Source organism: Bos indicus, chromosome 14 (genome assembly GCF_029378745.1).
Source record: "Bos indicus isolate NIAB-ARS_2022 breed Sahiwal x Tharparkar chromosome 14, NIAB-ARS_B.indTharparkar_mat_pri_1.0, whole genome shotgun sequence".
Taxonomy (NCBI): Eukaryota; Metazoa; Chordata; class Mammalia; order Artiodactyla; family Bovidae; genus Bos; species Bos indicus.
Window position 1 is genome coordinate 70,750,228 of NC_091773.1, and position 21,798 is coordinate 70,772,025.

The following is a 21,798-nucleotide window of genomic DNA, read 5'->3' on the forward strand; positions in this document are numbered from 1 at the left end:
TCTAGCAGAGAATTAAGCACGTGATCCCAAAGTTTAAATCATGCAATATGAACACAGTAGTCAACAATACAGGAAAACCCGAACGCACTCTTATGTACCTAACCAAAGTAAAAATAATACTGTACAAAACTACTTCAAATGTCTTTTCTCTGCCTTAATTTATCAGCAGATGAGCCAACTGACCTGTTTTTTGAAATTTCCACTTACAAACATTCACATGAATATTAACTTCTCATATGTGGAATGAGAGTTGTCATTTTTTTCATAAGCTTCTGAGTAGGTGGCTTTACAAATCCAGGCTGTTATGTTTATTTATCTCTGAGCCTTTTAGAAAGGCATCTCTGTACGCTGACCCTTAAGAAAGCGGAGTTTCAGATCCTCAACTTATTAGCCTCCCCTCTTTCTCCTCAGTCATCCTCAAAGTTCCAGTAACGCTTTTAAAGGATTCAACTTCAGCAGTGGCTGGGGACACCAGATCCAGCAGTGTATTCCTAAATGCTATTTCACAAAATATATACTAAATCAAACAGGAAAGAGAAACACTAAATGCTTTATTCTATATTTTCAATTTAGTAATATAAACAATATTTACATAGCAATACATTTAGGTATTTACACAGCATTAACCAGAAGGCAGAAAGAAATGTTGCTTTGGGCATTAATGACCATTATACTTGAATAAGGTGACTTTTAAGTTCATAGTATCCAATGAAAAGGATTATTAAAGAGTATTTTGAAAAAAAATGATATCAGAGAATTATTGGCTACATGGCTCAGGCCTAAGTTTGCTTTCAATAAACCACTTTCACATAACATGATAACTTACAGTTCACCTGTTACTTATAATCTTTAAACACAATTAAAGAGCAAAAGTTTGGAAGTGCTTTTAGAATGTTGAGTAATTAAAATATATAAAAAACTATCTTGGGGGAAATGTCACATATTACAGCTCAATAATATAAATGATATTTATATATTATAGATATAAATATACTTCATGGAAACAGCATATTGACCTAATAATGCAGAGAAACAAAGGAATGAGAATGTACCATTTCACAAACTGCCTATTAATCCAACAGTGAATCAGTTCGCTGCCAGGGTGAGCAACTGAGTCAGCCCACATACAATTTCAAATATCTAAGCAAACGTGAAAATACTTTCAACATTTATTTAACCATAAAATATGTAAAACAAAATGCACTGAAAACTAGGCTTGAACTGGAATCAATTTTTTTTTTCAATGTGAGAAAATATACACAAATCTAGTTATAAAATAATCTTACAGACACAAATGATAGGGACTGTTTTGATTATCATTTTAAAAATGTTATGCTGAAAGCAATTTAGACTTTTTTTTTTGGTCCCATTGTCAGAGCTATCTAGTTTACGAGCTGGTAAATTAAATACCATGCATAACAGGAAAACAGTATTTTTCATTGTATCGTATTACATATTCACAAAGCAAGTTTATGTTTCTATGAGTTATAAAAATAAATCTTCCTGTAGATTAGAAAACAAATAAAAATAGAATAATTTGTACTACAAGTTTTAAAAAATATGGCAAACTAACTTGATAATCATGAGCTTTTTTTGCCATGATCATAATTGCCTTTATCTATTCAGTAAATTAAATCAGGAATCTTTGATCCACCAGTGTTTTGGATGCCAAATTCTTCTGTCCTACTGCATTACGAATAAATCTAAAAATCTGAAAAAAAAAGTAAAAACAATTCAGAGGGAAAATATATATAAAGGAAATTAAATGTGTATGTCAGTTAAAATATCTAAATTAAACTAGCCAATTCTTGCAACTATTTATTTTCATGTATCAGACACCTGAATTCTATGGTGATACACAAAACTATTTCAAGACTATCATCTTTCATAATACTGAAGCAGCATATGTCCCTATTCAGAATATGTTTTAATAAATTAATACAAATTCCCTTATGTTCATAAGAATATACTTTTAAATATTTGGCAAGACAAGTTTCCCCTAGCTCTAAAATCTATGGAAATACCAAAAGAACTGTTATGAACAAAATTTGTTCATAATTCTAGGTCTCTATCAAGAACTAACCCATCACACCACTAACTCATACACTACTTTGACCTAAGTGGGGAACATGTGGGTGATAACGAATGCTAACATTTCTAGAACAAACTTGGCTTTTCTTGAAGTCTCCGTTTCAGGTTCCACACTGATCCACACAGCTGTTTTTTCATCCAAGCAGGCAGGTGATGTGTGAATTGAAAGTTACACTGGCTGAGCCCTGAGCTAGATCTCAGAGTTTGCCTTTCTGTAATGGTAACATCTGGTGCAGATGGTAAACGCAATTCTAATTCTGCTCAATGCTGGCATCTAAGAGAGAAAGGTAACTTAAATGTCTTCCTACTGGATTTCTTTCACATTTGCTCAAGCAACTTATGCCCTCCACGAGTCCTTGGTATTTCACTGACTCTGAAGGAGAGTGTAGAATGAACTTGGTTGAAATGTTTTTCCTTTCTTTGGCAGGGCTAATCAAATTCTAAATCTTTATAAATTCTGAGTGAAAGTAGACATTGTTACTCTCTGCAATAAAAATAAATATCTACTTCTCACATATTTCTCTTCAAAGAAATCCACAAAAAATTCTTAAATTTACCTCTTGTTGTAGGTATGTAAGGAAGGCTGCTAAAATAAAATTTTGGCAAGCCAAATCCACAACACAGAAGAACATCAGATCATAAATAAGAAGAGTAGCTTCATTTCCATAATACAGAACACTGCTGAAAGAATATCCTTCATCTATTAAAAAAAAAAGGCAATTTAGAAGATGTAAATTAGAAATTTAAAAATAGAATAATAAACATGTGGTAAATTTCTGGTGATAAAACTTGGATATTTAAAAACAACTAGTTACTATAATACTCCATGGTATTATATGTCAATTATACTTGAATTAAAAAAAAAGAAAAAATACTTCATGACTTATAAAAAATAAACAAGGGGTATTAAATTTGCTAATATAAAAGGTTAACCAAGGAAAGTAGTTTTAACATTTGCAGCAAAAGCTTGGTAACTGTTACTAATTTAAGTATACAGTCTATATTTTCAATGACCAGGTAATGGTCCTTTCTCTATTTGTTTATATAACTAAAGGTTAAAGAATCTTAGAAAAATTCTTGAAGATAGATGAAATTTAAAAAGCAAAACACACTCTCTTGTATAGCACAGCATTGTAAATAAAAACACAGCATTGTAAATCAACTATATTTCAATTTTTTTTTAAGGCAAAACAAAACCAGCAAGGACTAGAAGAGTGTTACAATTTAGGTTCTGCTCTGAGACCTCTTTTCATTCTCCAAGCTGGGGTGGCTTCATCCTTTTGGGGATGTGAACACCCTTTTAAGATTCTAATGAAAGGTACAGGCCCTTTCACAAGAGGCAGTGGGGAAAGCACACACATATGATTCTCGCACACAATTTCAGGGAGGGCCAGAGCCTCTTCAGCGATGCAGCAGCCCACGAACACTCAGTTAGGACCCTTGTTTTTATACAAGAGGGCATCTGGCTTGTTTATAACACTCTTTTTTGATCAGGATGCTAGTTACAGGAATATATTCAGTTTGTGAAAATTCACTGAGCATTAAGCTATATCCTTACAAGACGTGCACTTCTGTACATATACTTGTATACATATTCTAACAAACAAGCCAGCTCTGTAGACTCTTCCTGAGCAATCTTTCACTGCTGTTGCTCCAGCAATGACCTCCTCTGATGAGATTTCCCAACTTACTGTGCACTTTCACTTTCCCCTCAGATCCAGTCCCCCAGTCCCTTACATTTAATGGCTGACTGGACATCTCTTCCGAGATGTCCCAAAGGTACCATAGACACCACATACTCAAAACCGAACTCATCCTCTTCCCCTCACAACCTGATCCTCCACCTGCACTCTGTGTCTCGGTGAAGGGTGGCACCACCGCCAGCCACCTCATCAAGCTAGAACTCCTCATCATTTTTGACTGCTCTTTCTCTCCTACCCCTTCTTTCCCTTAACATTTCTGGCCATCTCTTCCTCTTTATCCCCATCGCTACTGCCTTTGCTCGTATTCTCATTTCCCAAAAGAGATGAAGATGGTGATGATGACTGTATTATTATTATTATTAGAAATGCTAACAACATCACTTTACTGAGTGCCCACCCACACCAGGTTCTGTACCCAATGATTACACATATGTAAACACAACAACCTTTAGAAGGTTATACTTTACCGAAGTTTAATAATTAAAGTTCAGAAAGGAAAACAACTTTCTCAAGTTCACAAAACTAGGAGCAGATTTCAAACCCAAGACCAGAAGACTCTGAAAGCTATATTCTTAATGACTAAGTTATATTATTATAGTCTTGCATCTGTTTAACTCCCGTCAAAATAATTCTTCCAATTTATCAATCAGATATGAAGGCTTTCTGATGACATCCATGTTCATTAGAAGTGGTTTCCAAATTATTTTGATCATGTATCCCTATCAGAATAAGATGTTGAGCATGCATCTCAGAATAGGCATAGTTTATGAATTACTACTGCATATAATTTTAAAAATATATAAATTAAGAATGATGGAATTGCAAATATACAAATAGACATTTTAATATTTTCTTCTCATACCTTCATGGAGCAACCAGTGCATGTCCTGTAGGACAAAACATTTTTTAAAAATGTTTTTGAAAACAAGTGCTCTACAGATAAAATAAAGCAAAACTCCTTAAGGTGTGAGACAAGGCCTTTGGGATTCAGTCTCTGCCTTCTTTATCATTCATGCAACTCTCTCACTCCATTCCAGGCTTCAATCATAAAGTTCATTAAGTACATAATGCCCTTTCCCCCTTCTGCACAAATATCTTCACCTCTCTTCCCTGGACCCTCCTGTTTGACAACTAACTTATTTTTAAGACCCAGTTCAAACTTCACCATGTTGTCATCTGGCTTCACTCTGCGTCTAGCTAAGTTTCCTTTCCACACCCAGTATAACTCGTGTCTGCACACACTTCTATCCCAGCATCACTCCACTCATCCATCACATGCCTGCCTTCCACAATCTGCTATCAAGATGCCCAAGGGAGGGACCATTGGTCTGTGTATCCCAGGACTGGCACAACATGTACTTCTCAATAACACCAGGGTGAGTGATATCCAGGCCAGGACACTGGGTATAGCATACCATTTCCATTCTTCCAAGCCACACAAGCGGTTATTAACATATATATTAAAAGTGACATATATACTTTCTTTTTAATGATAAAATAACCATTTTAGTCACTACTCCTGTCATACATATGTGCCATTCTTAAGAAGCTGGATAAAATGAAAACTTAAGATAAATCATAAACATTCTTCTTCTTTAAATGTTTCATAAGTGTGCCACTGAATGAATATTTCAATACATAAACTTCTATGTATTTGTTTTACTATCTCTTCCATGTGTACAACTGATTTTAAAATTCAGCTTCATTTTTTACTTTTTTGTAGAATAATTATCTTGTATATATATATTTCTTCCTACATGACCTATAATAAAATGGGACATAGAAAACTCCTATAATTCCTTAAAGTTTACTAAGTTTCCTAGATAAAGGTATAAAATCAAAAGAAAATAACTACAATTATGTTCTTTCAAGCTTGGGAAATAAAAATAAAGTTCAGCAAAGGCATTTGAAGGATACCATTGTAAAAGATGCTTTTTTCCATTGGTTCCATGAATTCCATGCCAAGAATTCTTTCAAGAAGCAATTTATCTTTTATAAAGTAGTCCATTTCCTTATGAACCTAATAGAAAAAATAAGAATCATTTGAAAATAGCAGTGAAATAAATGCTTCCCAATTTTTACAAAATCAGAAGGAAAGAAAAATAAAAATGAAAGTACCCAAAGAAAATCTTTGGGTTTGGTTCTTCCAAGACAATTTATTACACTGGACTTTATAACAAAATTCTCTTTAAGAATGTTTTAAATTTTAAATGCTGATAGTAGTACTTAGGGCTAGATGTACTGAAAATCAGTTTATAATGAACTTTTCATGAATACACCATAACATATTTCTACAATAAATAATTGATAATATTTGGTAACTAACAAAATTCCAGTATAGACATATTTTAAGGTAATCATCATGCTAACAGACATGTAAAAATCTCGTTTTACTTTTACATAACCTAACTCCATCCACAAAGTATTAATTTTTTCAGCCAAAACAGTATTAGTTTTTACAGCAAAACAACCAACCAACCAACCCCACAAGGGTTCTAAGTTCACTGACTTGGTTGACAGAAGAAATAACTGACATTCCTGGTTACCCTTTTTAAATACTGCATTTTGACTCTAGCTTAAAAATAAATGACGATACATACATGATCGATGAAAGAGCCAAGAAATTTATTCATAGTATGATATGCTTTTACACTCTGCTCGAAAGTACTTCCTGAGGAACTCAATAGTCTAGCAGGGCCATTTTTCTAATGTGAAAAAGAGACAAGGGTAAATGAAACATGCCTTACGTTCTCAGTATCTAAATAATACGAAATATTGAGAAAATATATCTGAATTATAGTTATACAAACCCTTGTTAGTGTCTCATGAATTCTGTCATAGTGTTGCCTCATCTGGCTAGAAATTGCAATCTGAAAAGTCTGACCATCTGTATTAGGTACCAAACCTCTTTGGCTACATAAATTTTCCTGAAAAGTTAAAAAAATTTATGTTAAGATCAAGATAATAAAAATTCTGCCTATCTAAAAAAGAAGATGCAATATTTAATATTATAAGACTTGGAAGCCAACTGAAGTTGTACGGAAACTCTATTTGAGACAAAGCAATTGTAACAGCACCCAAGGTTCACTACGCTCCAGGTCTTACTCATTTCTACTTCATTATACCCCTGTGCAGGTGGCTTTACTCCTCCCTACTTAAAAAAAAAAAAATCCTACTAAGTTCACCATATATTGATAGTCTTAGCTTTCTTTATAATCAATTTATTGCTCTTTAATAAATGATAAAAAGTCTAGTCTTAGAATTAGCAACTTTTATAAATGGTCTTTTTTGTTCTCTAAACAATGAATACACTTCCTCAATTAATTTCACTAAAAAGGTAGTGATACATGACCCAATGGTTAATGTTACAGATCAGATATCTACTGCAAGTCTCTTTGACACAATTTGATTCCCGAGAACCATAAGTCTGTAACATTTTATCCTACCCCTGACCTAGCCAATTCTCATAGATGCTTCATGGTTCAGTTTAAGTATTCTTGCCTCCATTCTTAACTTTATTTGGCTACTCTGGAGCTTAACATTCTCCTCCTTTGTCTAAACCTAAGCTGCAAACATGACACTTGGTTTTCTACTGACTTAAAGGCAGTCTATGCGTAGTGAATTTCTTTATTAAAAAAAATCCTGATTATAGAGAATTTATAAAACACAGAGAAATACAAAAAGAAAAAAATTCGTCTATAATTGCAACACCAAGAGATACCAGTATTTTAAGGTATTTCATTAGTTGTTGTCTAGGCATATGCATAGAGATGGTATAAAATCTGGATCATACTGATTTCTTTTTCATGTAACATTATATTCTGAGCAACTCTTGGGATCATTAAATGTTCTATAAAACATGAGTTTTAATGTTTACCTAAGGTTTCACTCTTATGGCAGAAAGTGAAGAGGAACTAAAAAGCCTCTTGATGAAAGTGAAAGTGGAGAGTGAAAAGTGAAGTTGGCTTAAAGCTCAACATTCAGAAAACGAAGATCATGGCATCTGGTCCCCATCACTTCATGGGAAATACATGGGAAAACAGTGGAAACAGTGTCAGACTTAATTTTTTTGGGCTCCAAAATCACCGCAGATGGTGACTGCAGCCATGAAATTAAAGACGCTTACTCCTTGGAAGGAAAAGTTATGACCAACCTAGATAGCATATTCAAAAGCAGAGACATTACTTTGCCAACAAAGGTTCGTCTAGTCAAGGCTATGGTTTTTCCAGTGGTCATGTATGGATGTGAGAGTTGGACTGTGAAGAAGGCTGAGCACTAAAGAATTGATGCTTTTGAACTGTGGTGCTGGAGAAGACTCTTGAGAGTCCCTTGGACTGCAAGGAGATCCAACCAGTCCATTCTGAAGGAGATCAGCCCTGGGATTTCTTTGGAAGGAATGATGCTGAAGCTGAAACTCCAGTACTTTGGCCACCACATGCGAAGAGTTGACTCATTGGAAAAGACTCTGATGCTGGGAGGGACTGGGGGCAGGAGGAGAAGGGGAAGACAGAGGATGAGATGGCTGGATGGCAGCACTGACTCAATGGACATGAGTCTGAGTGAACTCCGGGAGTTGGTGATGGACAGGGAGGCCTGGCGTTCTGCAATTCATGGGGTCGCAAAGAGTCAGACATGACTGAGCGACTGAACTGAACTGAACTGAAGGTTTCACTGTATAGATAAGCCAATTTACTTAATATTCTTTCATTTTTATGTATTCTTTGTCCTTATAAATAACCCATGATAAAGATCCTGAACGTAATCACTTATTCACATTGTTAATTATTTCCTTTAGTTAGATTCATAGAATCAGTAAGTTGAAGATAATGAACTCTCAGAAAGCTCTTGGTATATACTGTCAAATGCTTTCCAGCAGGTGTATGAAAATGTATCCTAAGATCAGTGCCCATTACACCCTGTCCTTGATGCTACTAAGTATTAGCTTTTTAAAATAAATTTGGTAATTTGAAGAAAATAAATGTTCTTTTCACATTCATTTCCTCCATGATTTGTGAGTTTAATATTTTTAGAGGTTTTTAGTCTATTCTGTTATTTACTTATTTTAAAAAATCTTTTTGTCATTGAAGAGTTTCTTTTTTTTTTTTTTTTTTTTGCTTGCTTGTTTTTTCTTTTTCTTGGCTGTGCTCATGTGATAGGCAGAATCTTAGTTTCCCAACCAGGATCAAACCAGTCCCCCTACAAAGGAAGCATGGAGTCTTAACCACTGGATTGCCAGGGAATTCCCTCTATTAAGCTTTTAACTTAGTTTGCTTATTGATTTATATGATTTTCAGTATTGTGATCAATATCTTTATCATATTTACTATGGAAATTTTACCCTATGTCTTTTATCTATATAATTGTGGCTATATAAGTGTTCTATACATTAATAAATATTAATAAATAATAAATATTCTATACAATAAATAATACTTTGATACTTTCTCTATTTTACACTTTGTCATCTCCCAAACTGAAATATTCTTTTCTAGGTTTTCATAGTTTCATTTTTAAAATTTAACTCTTCAATCCAGGTATAATTTCTCACAGTTAACCAACTGATTCAGTTCAATGTATTAAATAAATTGTTTCTCTAAAAGACGCTTACTCCTTGGAAGGAAAGTTATGACCAACCTAGATAGCATATTCAAAAGCAGAGACATTACTTTGCCAACAAAGGTCTGTCTAGTCAAGGCTATGGTTTTTCCAGTGGTCATGTATGGATATGAGAGTTGGACTATACAGAAAGCTGAGCACCGAAGAATTGATGCTTTTGAACTGTGGTGTTGGAGAAGACTCTTAAGAGTCCCTTGGACTGCAAGGAGATCCAACCAGTCCATCTGAAAGGAAACCAGTCCTGGGTGTTCATTGGAAGGACTGATGTTGAAGCTGAAACTCCAATACTTTGGCCACCTGATGTGAAGAACTGACTCATTTGAAAAGACCCTGATGCTGAGGAAGATTGAGGGCAGGAGGAGAAGGGGACGACAGAGGATGAGATGGTTGGATGGCATCCCTGTTGCAATGGACGTGGGTTTGGGTAGACTCTGGCAGTTGTTTATGGACAAGGAAGCCTGGCGTGCTGCGGTTCATGGGATCGCATAGAGTCGGACATGACTGAGCGAGTGAACTGAACTGAGATGTTATGACCATGTTTTAAATTCTTGCAAGTCACAGGCATAGTCTGTTAATCAATAAATCCTCTTGGTTTTTCCTCTTAGGTACATATTTTTCTTTTTGAAATTTTCTTATGGAAGTTTTCTAAAATATATAGTAGAGAGAACAGTGAACCATCCATCACTCAACTTCAACAATTACAGTTTTACCAATTTTGTTTCATCTATCTTCCTAACTTTTCTTTTAAAGCAGACTCCAGATACCATGTCATTTCATTTGCAAATTAGTATCTCTAACCATTAAGACCTTGAAAAATATGCCATTTTCACACCTAATAAAATTGATCTTTCCTTAATATAATTTAATATTTAGCCCATTAAATCGCCAAGATTTTTTCCAAAGGTTTTTTTTTTTTTAATTTGATAGTTGGCTCTTTGAATCAGGATCCAAAGTCTACACGTTGTATTTTATTTTTTTTTTTCCCCTTAAAATTAACATCTAACAACTTTCTTCTACCACCACCATCACTCCTTTTCTTTTCATGCCTCTAATTTGTTGGGGACACTGGGTCATTTGTCTTATGAGACATCCTAACATTCTGCATCTGGCTAAACACTTCTGTGGTATTACTTATTTTGTCTCTCTATCCCCTCTATTTACTGTAAACTAGGGACTTGATTTCCTGTTAGAGCTAGAGTCTTGATTACATTCAGGCTCAATTTTCTTAGGCAAGAGTATTTCATGGGTGATATTAGGTATTTCCTCACTGCATCATAACAGGAAGTACATCATGTCAGTCTTCCTAATTTTTTCATGTTGTAAGATTGAGCCAGTGTGTTCAGAAAATGTCAACCTGACTATAAAGTTCCCTGTTATCCTTCATTCAATTGTTTTAGCATCCATTGATGATTGTAGCCTATATACATTAATTCATTAGTCAATACAAAATGGTAATTTTCTAACTTAGAATTCTTTTACTTGCTTCCATCAGGAAGATCTTTCCCTCGTGAACTATTCAGTTTACCTTGAAATACACTCCATAAAGGAACTGCAGGATGATATGTGATTTGTTCTCTTTTAATGTTCAGGGTAATGAGTCGATATTCTAGCAACTTTTAAAAGTAATCAATGAGGATTTTTTAAAAATACTACTACAAATCCCAGATTATGAAAACCTCTCAGCTTAAAAAAACAAAATGATGTAAAATATACCGCTTCTCTTTTAAGATTCATATTCATTTCTTCCATATTAGTATCAGCATGCCCATGTACTGATCTACCATGGATGTAGTAGCCAAAACATCTGTGGGATAACAGAAACACTGATATCTATAAAAAGAGAAGGACCAGTTAGCAATTCATCTGCAAAACAATAAAAATTAAGTTCTTCTTGAAATTGCTTCCTTTCTCTCAAAATAATGAGAGTTGAATTCTTAGACAACATAAAAAGGGAATAATAAGGTAATAAAGGATAATGAGGTTATTTTAAAAAGTAGATGGAAAAGAGACTGAAGACACTTCCAAGAAAAGAAGAAACAGGATTGATACATGAAAATCTTTCAGGGATTTCAGGCTAAGTCAACAATTTGGTAGCATAAGGGATTTATAATTAAGAACTTGCAAATAGAGAAGGAAATTTTAAGACAGCAAATATTAAACTTGTAGCTCATTATAACCATCTCTGGAATTAACCACCAGTGGAAATCAGACTAAAAATCCAATCATACCAAATCACTTTTAAAGCCTCTTTTAATGTACTCATGACCTTTAAAAAGAGAGAAATAACAGTTGCAAGATAAAGTCAGAAAGTACTTACATTACTCATACAGCACAAATCAACAAACTGTCGAATTTTATCTTCTATAAATCTCTCATAGAAGACGGCAAAGAACACAATCTGAAACATTAAGCCAAGTTCATGCTTATTAGATTTTAGGATTTAATTTTCTTTTATAGCCACAGTATAGTAAGAATAACTAAATTCCAAACAAGAACATAGGGGCCAATAATGATTCCTGTGGGATAAAATCCTACTTAGCATTTCCTATTCTTCTGTCAAAGGAAGAGTGTTTTGGAATTCTGTTAAGATTCACTGAGGGGGCTTATTTTGAATTTAAAAACTTTTCTGTGTCATTAAATAAGATAGGACAAACACAGGGAGAGGAAGTAAGGAGCTTTGAAAACCTTAGGATAAACCAATGCATTATGGCCAGTTTAGGTCTAGTTCTGCAATTCTGCTCATCTCCTAAATTCCAAAGTCTACTAGAGAAATTGCTTTTGCTTTTCAAATTAATCTCTGATAGAGCAGCATATAGAAAGCATATGTCAAGTATTGTGTTTCAACTACAGATAGTGTGTTAAACATTCAGATGGAATGGTTTCAGGTGTTTTCTTAGATTTAATAATACTGCAAAGGGAAGTTATATAAATCAAAAGAGAAGAGTTTACACTGTAGAGCTTAGATATCCTTCAGAGAAAGACAGCACTTCCTAACCACCCTATTCAAAGCTGTCCCCACTCCTAACTTTCCTCCCCCTTACCTCCCTCTACTTGCTATCTCATCTGCCTGCTGACGCTCTTCACAGCACTTGTCACAACTTGTAACTTGTTCCTGTTATAGCGTATCTTTTGGCTCGCCAGTGCCTCCCACATAAAATATACTCAGATATGGGAATTAATACATAAATGAATGTACAGCAGCTGAATACTGAAAACCCTTTCCTAAATACACTACGCACATATTTTAAAGCTCCTTTAAATGACATGAAAAACAGTAACACAGTTTAAAAACTAAGAGATACCACTTAAAAATTGAAGAAGCTGGGCTGCAGAGTGAATAATAAAACCTAACCTTATGAGAATCAAGAAGTGTTTGTACAGACAAATTTATGGAACTGCTAAAAGTTAACTCCTTTAACCTTTATGGTTAAAGGAACTCTTAAGGATGCATAAACACTGATAATCTGAGGATGTGACCATGGAGAGACATATGTCTCTATCAAATGACAGCAGAGTGGAAAACAAAAAATGAGGTTAGACAGCAGTGCCCAGGACGGCTAGCTGCTGCTCCAATGAGCCTTTCCCCTCTCTCCCTGGGACAGCCCCCTTGTGTGGGCGAGCTGCTGCCCAGCGGACAGTGGGGGGAGTACTGGCCACGTGACCAAGTTCTGGCCAAGGAGAGGTTGAAGACACTTCTGAAAAGGCTCTCAAGGAGGAGGGGGTGAGCGGTCATCACACTCCCCGGCTCAGCTGCCCTCCAGTCTGCAAGGAGGACCAGCCCCCGCCCCGCACAGCCCCCAAGCTGGGGCCCTTGCCCCATTCCTGCCCGCTCACCCCATCATGCCAGAACATCTGGACTCACTGCTCACACTCAAGGACTACAAGGGCCAGACACTAACTGAACACACGTTTCAGGATCTGACTCTTTTCTACGGCACTTGGATTTATCTACGGGTATGTGGCTCAACAGTCTGGGTGGGCTACATAATTATGGCAGGATTTGCCTTATTGCATTTGCTGATGTTTCCTTCACGGCCCATTTATCGCCGACACCCCGTCAAGGGGTTACCTGTTCAAGACTCCGGCACACAAGACAAGAAACCAGGGGAAAAAGAAAATTAAGAGGCATGCTAAAAATAATTGATAGGGGTTTTCACGGTTCAGCTTTACTACTTCACCTGCTTGTTTCATGTGAATGAGCTAAACAGTTTTCTTACCTAAAATACGAGCTAAAAACCACCTACGCTCAGCTATATACAGATTCTGTTCTCCTTGTGTTTTACTTCTCAATTAGGTTTTGATTTATAAAACTTTTAGACTTTCTTTTTTTTTTGATAAGAATATTTTTATTGTATTATTAAATACCATCTTTTTTCCACTGTTACAAATTTGTAGATACTACATGAATGATGATACATAATTTATATTTTATAGTTTGCCGATATGATGTATTTACACATGCAGTTAGTACCAATGTCATGCTACATTTCCTTAGGAGATGCTCGTTCAAAACAAAAAACGTGAGCAAAATGTGAGCAGCTTATCTACTGTAGGAAAATATTTCTGGAGGGTGGAATGTATACCAACCTGCACCTGCATGTTCAGTATTAACAATATTAGATTAATTTAGACTCCTGGGTCATGTTCCCTTTTCTTTTAAAATAATACACATAATTTAAGCCACACACTTAGAAAAGTTTCCTTCTTTTTTTTCTACCCACCCCACCTCATTCTTCCCTTTTCGGTACTTAAGAAAGAACATAGATATACCAGGGTCCAGCAGCCAATAATAAGGGGCCATAATCTCAAAACAGAAGTGGCATTTAACCGTGATACCATTTAAAAAGCAAAACATTAGAAAAATATTTGGAAGCTAAACATGAATCAGAGTTCAGCAGTGATTTTTCTGGTTATTAGATATGTCATGGCATCACCTGCTGCACAGCCAAGAAATGAGACACTGCGTTGGGAAGAAAAAGGTAATGCTAAAATTATTTCAGCTGGAACTTGAGGTGCTAAAAGACCATTTAAGTCATTTATTTTGATAACATAAATAATCCATACACATCAAGTGTATTAACAGATCTGTAACTTTTGCCACAACGTTACAAATGTTGAAAGATGTACATTTATTAAAAAATTATATATTTACTGAGCCATGAAGTTGTAATGGGGCACGATAAGACTTTGTTTTCACAATCTTCCTCTGAAATGGAGAAAACACAAGTATGCAAAGTTTCTGCAGGTCTATAAAATAAGGAAGAATAAATGCCTCATAAATGATAATCATTTAACTACTAAAGATTCATAATTCATTATGGGTAGTTAAGCTGTTGTAATGTTTTCAATTAAAATTCATAGTGGAAAAAAAAAAAAAGAGCAAAGGGTGAGGTCTTCTCCCCTGGTTCACACCTGCAACCTCATCAGACATTATGGACCATGAGGTGACCTTAGAGGTAAAGTCCTGAAGGCAAAGCAGAACAACAGGCCTCCAGGTCTGACAGCAGCCACCCTGCTGGGCCTGCACTGCTGACCCCTACTCTTCTTTCTCATGAGACAGAGAAAAGCTATTTTCATTACAGGCCCTGTCAGTCTGGATTTTTTTTTTTAGTTGTTGTACTCAACCAATATGAAAAGCTTCAGATGGTATTCCTTTAAATTTTCTGCTGCTTGCTGCTGCTAAGTCACTTCAGTCGCGTCTGACTCTGTGTGATCCCATAGACGGCAGCCCCCCAGGTTCCCCAGTCCCTGGGATTCTCCAGGCAAGAACACTGGAGTGGGCTGCCATTTCCTTCTCCAATGCATGAAAGTGAAGAGTGAGAGTGAAGTCACTCAGTCGTGTCCGACTCTTAGAGACCCCATGGACTTCAGCCCACCAGGCTCCTCCGTCCATGGGATTTTCCAGGCAAGAGTATTGGAGTGGGGTGCCATTGCCTTCTCCACATCCAGATAAATCTGATCTGTTCACAAAAACTGTATTAGTGACATACAGTGACAAACAACAGTCACTGTCTCTGCTGTATGTCACCAGGGATTCCCTGGTGGCTCAGCTGGTAAAGAATCTGCCTGTAGTGTGGGAGCCCTGGGTTCGATCCCTGGGTTGGGAAGATCCCCTGGAGGGGAATAGCTACCCACTCCAGTGTTCTGGCCTAGAGAATTTCATGGACTGTACAGTCCATGAAGTCACAAAAAGTCAGACATTACTGAGCAACTTTCACGTAAGTTATATCTCAATAAAACTGAAAGGGGAAAAAAAAAATCAAACCCCATATTATTTTAATCTAATTTTATTTCAAATCCTAATTTCTGTTTGTCTTTCTTCTGTGACTGTCAAACTATCCCTCACTAGCTCTATTCTGCAACTTTAAGTTTGAACAACTCTTAACAATGACACCTAGATCCAATTCTGTAGGAATTTGGGGACTTCAATTCCAAAATCTTTTAAAATTCAGTTTTTAAGGCAAATATAAGCTCTCCAGTTTATAGGAAGTCCCACCTTCCTTTGCTTATAAAGAAGTTAAAGAAATCTTAATCAAACTGAAAGGCTTTTCCCACTCATTGGAGAGTCTGTAAGCAAGAGAAAGAAATGCAGAGACTAGAGTTAGTTAAGTGCTGTAGCTCCTGCTTCTCTCTTTTTCCTTTCATTCTTTTCATTTTTTTTTTAGCTATAAGAAGATAAAGGAAATAAGCATAGCAAAGATCCTCTGCTAGAGCCGTGGGTCCTCAGATTTATTTTTAGTTTCAGCTATTTCAATTAATATTTCAAAGAAAATTTCAGCAGGGGTACTGGTAATTTGAGTGAGATTTAATGATATATAAATGGATGTAAACAAAATGTTAGTTTCAAAAGCAAAGATTGAGGGTACCTTAGAATTTCCTATCATTATATATAAACTAAATCCTGCAGACTCTGAAGGACCCTTCAGAGCCCCACTACTGATAAGAAATGAAATCTGAAATCAGATTGTCTGAGTTCAAATTTCTGTTCTGCTGGTTTCTTTTTCTTTTTTTGTTTTGCTGATTTCTAATTGTTCTGGGTTCAAATTCCAGTTCTGCTCATTTCTAATTGATTTCTAATATAATATTTGGGCAAATATTTAACCTTTCTGTGCCACCACATCCTCATCTATAAAATGAGGATATTTAAAAGAATCTATCTCTGAGGGCTACTAAGTAAGTTCATCTGTGTAATGCAATTAACACAGTGCTAGGTTAGCATACTATGTAAGAAATTAGCTATTTGCTATCTTTATTATTAATACACTGACCCAATGGACTGTAGCCTGCCAGGTTCCTCCGTCCATGGGATTTCCCAGGCAAGAATACTGGAGTGGGTTGCCATTTCCTTCTCCAGGGCATCTTCCCAATCCAGGGATTGAACCTGGGTCTCCTGCATTGCAGGCAGACTCTTTGCCGTCTGAGCCACCAGGGAATCTTTATTATTGTTCCTGTCACCTTCTTTATACTACAGAAATCCTGTTGTGGTCAAGAGCTGACGATCAGTATGTAAACAGAGTTAAAAATATAGACAGGTAATGTTACTTAAAAGTATAATCTCCTGTTACCTGTATAAGTCCAATGACCAGCCAAAGAGCAGAAGATACCGCGTATCTCAAAATGCGGCTGTAAGGAGCTATGTAGCTAGGTGGGCTTCTGGAAAGACTAGAGGATGAGTCCATTAATGCTAAGTTCTTAAATCCCACAACCTTAAATAAAAAGAACAAAATAATTTTAAAAGATATGGATAAAGAAAACCCCTGTAGTCTGAAAATGAGACACTTCTCTCTACTCCTTCCCTTGAAAAACTAAAGTATTCAAGTTTGTACAAACAGTAGAAAATCTAGATAAAAATAATTATCCAGTATTTTAATTATAAAGTATTTAATACAAAATTTTAGTTAGTCCATTAGGTAGTCTCTTCAATATTACTCAAGGCCAGTTCAGTTCAGTTGCTCAGTCATGTCCGACTCTTTGAGACCCCAAGGACTGCAGCACACCAGGCCTCCCTGTTCATCACCAACTCCTGGAGCTTGCTCAAACTCATGTCCATCGAGTTGGTGGTGCCATCCAACCATCTCATCCTCTGTCATCCCCTCCGACTCAAGGCCAAATATAACTTTATTATCATATACACTGACAAAGCTTAAAAATTTCTGTCAAAAAAATAAAGCTGTGGCTCAGCTGGTTAAGAATCTGCCTGCAGTGTGGCAGACTTGGGTTCGATCCCAGGGTTGGGAAGATCCCCTAGAGAAGGGAAGGGCTACCCACTCCAGTATTCTGGCCTAGAAAATTTCATAGACTATAGTCCATAGGGTAGCAAAGAGTCGCACACAACTGAGCAACTTTCACTTTCAGTAAACTACCAATGAACAACCAGCAATCCATGCCAGGCACTACGCAAAATACTTTTTATACTTTAAAACACTATTTCCAAAATGCCTTTTGAGGAAGATATCATGTTATACTCACCTCTATGCCTTCTACTCTCATAGATTAAAGGCTCTGGAAAGTTTTATGGTAAAGGAAGTTACATGATTTTATGGAATCCAGTATTTTCCAAACTTAGTTGATTATAAAATGACTTTCTCACACAATCCCTTTTAAGCTTTAAGAAACTGGACTATAAGTAAGTTTTTGAGATAGTGTTCTTATGTCCCAGAGACACACACGTTCTTCTAGGTTCAGAAAATGGAAGGAAGGAGAAAAGCAAGAAAGAAGGAAAAAGGAAGGCAGACAAACAAAAAAGTCCAACAAAATTTATATCAAACCTTACTTAAGCAGTTAGTTCTAGAGAAAACCTGTTACTTATACAGTTTCCATATTTCAGTCTCATATTCAGTTCTGAATACTTCCTTTGATAATTCTACCCAGGTCCATCAAGTAACTGTAAAGGGATCATAAGCATGTACCCATTCAGTGTGTGTTGTTAGGCTGTAGCCCCAAATCCTAACACAGGACATGGTCCTTAGTAGGTGTTCAAGGACAGAAAGAATGGTGGTTCCAGGTCTGGGGAGAGGGGAAAAGACAAGTACAGAGTTTTAGTTTTGCAAGATGAAGAGTTCTAGAGATGGACTGTACGACAATACGAGTGTACTTAACAGTACTGAACTGTATACTTAAAATGATAAATTTCATGTTATGTGTATGTTTTAAAGGCTCGATAATAATATTTTAAACTTTAGAAAACTCACTGATAGGAAAACTTAGCTGGAATTACATTAAATTAACATTTATGAGGTACCCATAAGTTGCATATAATTATATCAAATAGTTTATACCTCCAAAAGGAAGAGGACAGTAAGTACTTGAAAGAGTGGGTTAATTTTTCTCACAGTCTGAATTTCGTTCCATTCATTTGCCACAAAATAAGTTCTCCATATGCTTACAGGAACAGTAGCACTCCGAACACCACCCTCACCTGGTTGGGAAGATAAAACGAGTAAAACGTTTCACCTTCTCTGCTTTACAATGGTGGCAAAAGAAACTTGGTACAAATGGTTACTTTCATTACCTTCAACAGCTTTAAGAACCTTTCCTTTAGGCCGCTCCCAATCGATAAAGAATATGTCTATGGTAATCTGGGAGATGAGCTTATGCAAAAATTGTAGAGCCTGAGAATGACAAAAAAACACCTTAAAGTACTGGCATGAAGTCTGCTCATGAAACCAACACTGATTCTTTAAGAACCAAACATCTGCAATCACAAGAAGATATATGGGGCTTCCCTGATGGCTCAAATGGTAAACAATCTGCCTGCAATGGGGGAGACTCAGGGTCAACCCCTGGGTCAGGAAGATCCCCTGGAGAAGGGAATGGCAACCCACTCCAGTATTCCTGCAGAGAATCCCATGGACAGAGGAGCCTGGCGGGCTACGGTTCATGGGGTCACAAAGAGTCAGAGCGACTAACATTTTCACTCTAAGTTTCACAAGTGACAAAGTCGTCATACCATCAGGGGCTCACCAGAAACTCATCACATAACAGTCACCAAATTCACAGACTTTTTACAGACATATTAATTTCACCTTTCCTTCTTCTGTCTTTCTTAGAAATAGGAATATGAAAGTAGACATACTACCTCCCTCCTCATGCAGGGATCTTGCATAAATGACTCTCTTTCCCAAGGTTTCCAAAAGCCTTTAACTTCTTTATAAGGAAAGGTATCTCCAACTGTAATTTGTTTGTCCTAATGAAAGTTTTAGGATGCTCTTACTGCCTTTTTCTCTATTTCTACTAAGATTTCTGATGAAAAAAATATCCTTTTCATTTACAGAGTATGTTTAAACTGAGGCTTCTTCCGAGAAGGTGCATTATCGATCAAACAAAGTTAAAAATCTAAGTATGGGATGATTCCTCTCTTCCTGAGGCTCACAGGTCAGTGGGAAAATAGTCACTTAATAATCACAACACAACTGGATGAGATGTACGGCAGAGGCACGTGAAGAACATCACATCCCCTGAAAGAACAGTGAAGCAGGGAGGGGGGCTCCCATGGGAAGAGGAGGAAAGGAACGTGGAGGCAGAGAACCAATGCTAAGAGTTCAGCGCTTAGCCAGCGTGGTACCATTCACTCTTGATTAACAGTCTACATTAAATAATAAACAATTACTTAAGGCAGATCTTCAGAATGAGATACCTATTATAAATAAATGCAGACTTCCTAGTAAAATAGAACAATTCATACTTTCTTCTAAAATTAAACTAAATTTTACACCAAAGATTTTGAAAGCATTTTAACTCTGAAGACTTACATGCTTATTAGCAGACTTTTTTTTTTTTAAGCAGACATTTAAAATTCAGTAACCTGTGCTCTGAAACTTACCTTCAGAGCAAAACCACATCCCACATAAGTAACAAAACGTTTTTCTTGAGCTGGCACTGGCAGCAAAACAGAGACAGACTTCTGTGCCTGGGATGAAAATGACACTGCTGAGTGTGACAGCACACAGTTTTTACGAGGCCCAAGTTATAACCCAAAGAAAGCATAGAATAAACACCACACGCTCAGGGAATGGGGAGTTTAGCACTTGCCCAAATACTCTTGATTAGAAACCCCCTCAAGTAAAAACAGTTGCTTCATAAAGAGAGCTTACAAGTTATTCAGGTTGTGGCACTAAGGTAAAATGCAGAAAATCACTTACTTTAAAGAAAATAAGCCAGTAAAGACCTGTTCCTACAGTGATGATAAAGAAAACATTGGCCAGATCACCAGCATAGTAAACCAAGAATTTCGCAACTGTCTGCAATTTAAAAAGAGAATCAGAGCTGTTATAGACTCAATCCATTTATACTACTTTAATAACATATTATTATTAATAACATTATTATCAACCCGGTTTCTCAAGCTTGAAGTCTTATTTCATGTATCCATGGATCAGTCAGAAGGACTGACTGCAGCCACTTCCTAGATACCTTTTGATCCATTTCCAATAACTTCTATCTTATTCAACCCTTCTCATCTTTCACCAACTAAGAACTTTAGAACCGCTTTCTAATTTTCTTCAAGTTTGGAGTCCTTCTCCCCAACGTACCCTCCATACTACCATCAGAATTGGCTTTCTAAAATGTAAATTGGACCGTGTCACTCTCTTTCTTAAAAATGTACAGTGATGCCTCATTAAAATGTAAATTTCTGATCCACAAGGTCCTTTACAACCTAGGCCAAAATTAAATTTTAGCCTCATCTGTCAGTTCCAACAACTTGTTCAATAATTAACCACTCCATACATTAATCCCAAATGTTTTGGGAATGAAATGAGTATTATTTCAACAGATATTCTTCTCTTCTTCTCTCTGGCAAACTCTCTGGAGCTCTGAGGGCAGAGACCATGTCTCCCTTTGCCCAGTATCACATCCCCCAGCGCCTCATAGAGCCTCTGGCACTCAGACAGCAGGCCATCAGTGACTATTTGTGGAATGCAAAGACTGCTGCTGCTGTTCAGCTGCTACGTTGTGTCTGACTTTTTGCAACCCCGTGAACTGCAGCATGCCAGGCTTCCCTGTCCTTCACTATCTCCAAGAGTTTGTTCAGACTCAGATACAGCACAGATAACCCAGATTAACTTCACTTCTTTTGGATGCCTTTCTTGACTCCCCGAACAGGAAATCAAGCCCCCTCCTCTGATTTCCAGGCACACTAGCTCTGGAGACAAACCAGTTTACTGTGTTGCCTTTCTCGTGTTCTTAATCAGCTAAATGGAAATACCACCTATTACTTTGATATGGTAAAAATTAAATGAATAGGAAATGTATTTAATCTCTACAATTTCAGCAAGTATAAAATGGGAATGATCATGATACCTAACTTCATAGAGCTATTGTGAGGACTAAATGAATTACACGTGTCAAGGTTAAAAAAGTATCTGGCTTATAGTAACACTCAATAAAA

The 21,798-nt window shown here is 36.4% G+C and overlaps 1 protein-coding gene and 1 pseudogene across 7 annotated transcripts in view; one reads left to right on the plus strand and one right to left on the minus strand.

The window, feature by feature from the left end:
• Positions 1 to 531: 531 nt before the first annotated feature.
• TMEM67 (transmembrane protein 67) overlaps positions 532 to 21,798 on the minus strand; it is a 46,066-nt gene continuing 24,799 nt past the window's right edge. For 4 of the 7 annotated variants that reach the window (XM_070802911.1, XM_070802910.1, XM_070802906.1 and 1 more), the window contains 12 exons: positions 20,552 to 20,650; positions 20,233 to 20,319; positions 18,922 to 19,021; positions 18,689 to 18,828; positions 16,976 to 17,116; positions 11,728 to 11,808; positions 11,124 to 11,240; positions 6,605 to 6,721; positions 6,395 to 6,499; positions 5,712 to 5,814; positions 2,649 to 2,791; positions 532 to 1,711 (listed from right to left, as the gene is read on the minus strand). In XM_070802911.1, the coding sequence (XP_070659012.1) occupies positions 1,631 to 1,711; positions 2,649 to 2,791; positions 5,712 to 5,814; positions 6,395 to 6,499; positions 6,605 to 6,721; positions 11,124 to 11,240; positions 11,728 to 11,808; positions 16,976 to 17,116; positions 18,689 to 18,828; positions 18,922 to 19,021; positions 20,233 to 20,319; positions 20,552 to 20,650 (1,314 nt within the window). In that variant the 3' untranslated portion in view covers positions 532 to 1,630. The remainder of the gene's footprint in view (positions 1,712 to 2,648; positions 2,792 to 5,711; positions 5,815 to 6,394; positions 6,500 to 6,604; positions 6,722 to 11,123; positions 11,241 to 11,727; positions 11,809 to 16,975; positions 17,117 to 18,688; positions 18,829 to 18,921; positions 19,022 to 20,232; positions 20,320 to 20,551; positions 20,651 to 21,798) is intronic. The other 3 variants (XM_070802907.1, XM_070802908.1, XM_070802909.1) reach the window with 3 other exon arrangements.
• Positions 13,122 to 13,681, plus strand: LOC139186969 (signal peptidase complex subunit 1-like; annotated as a pseudogene).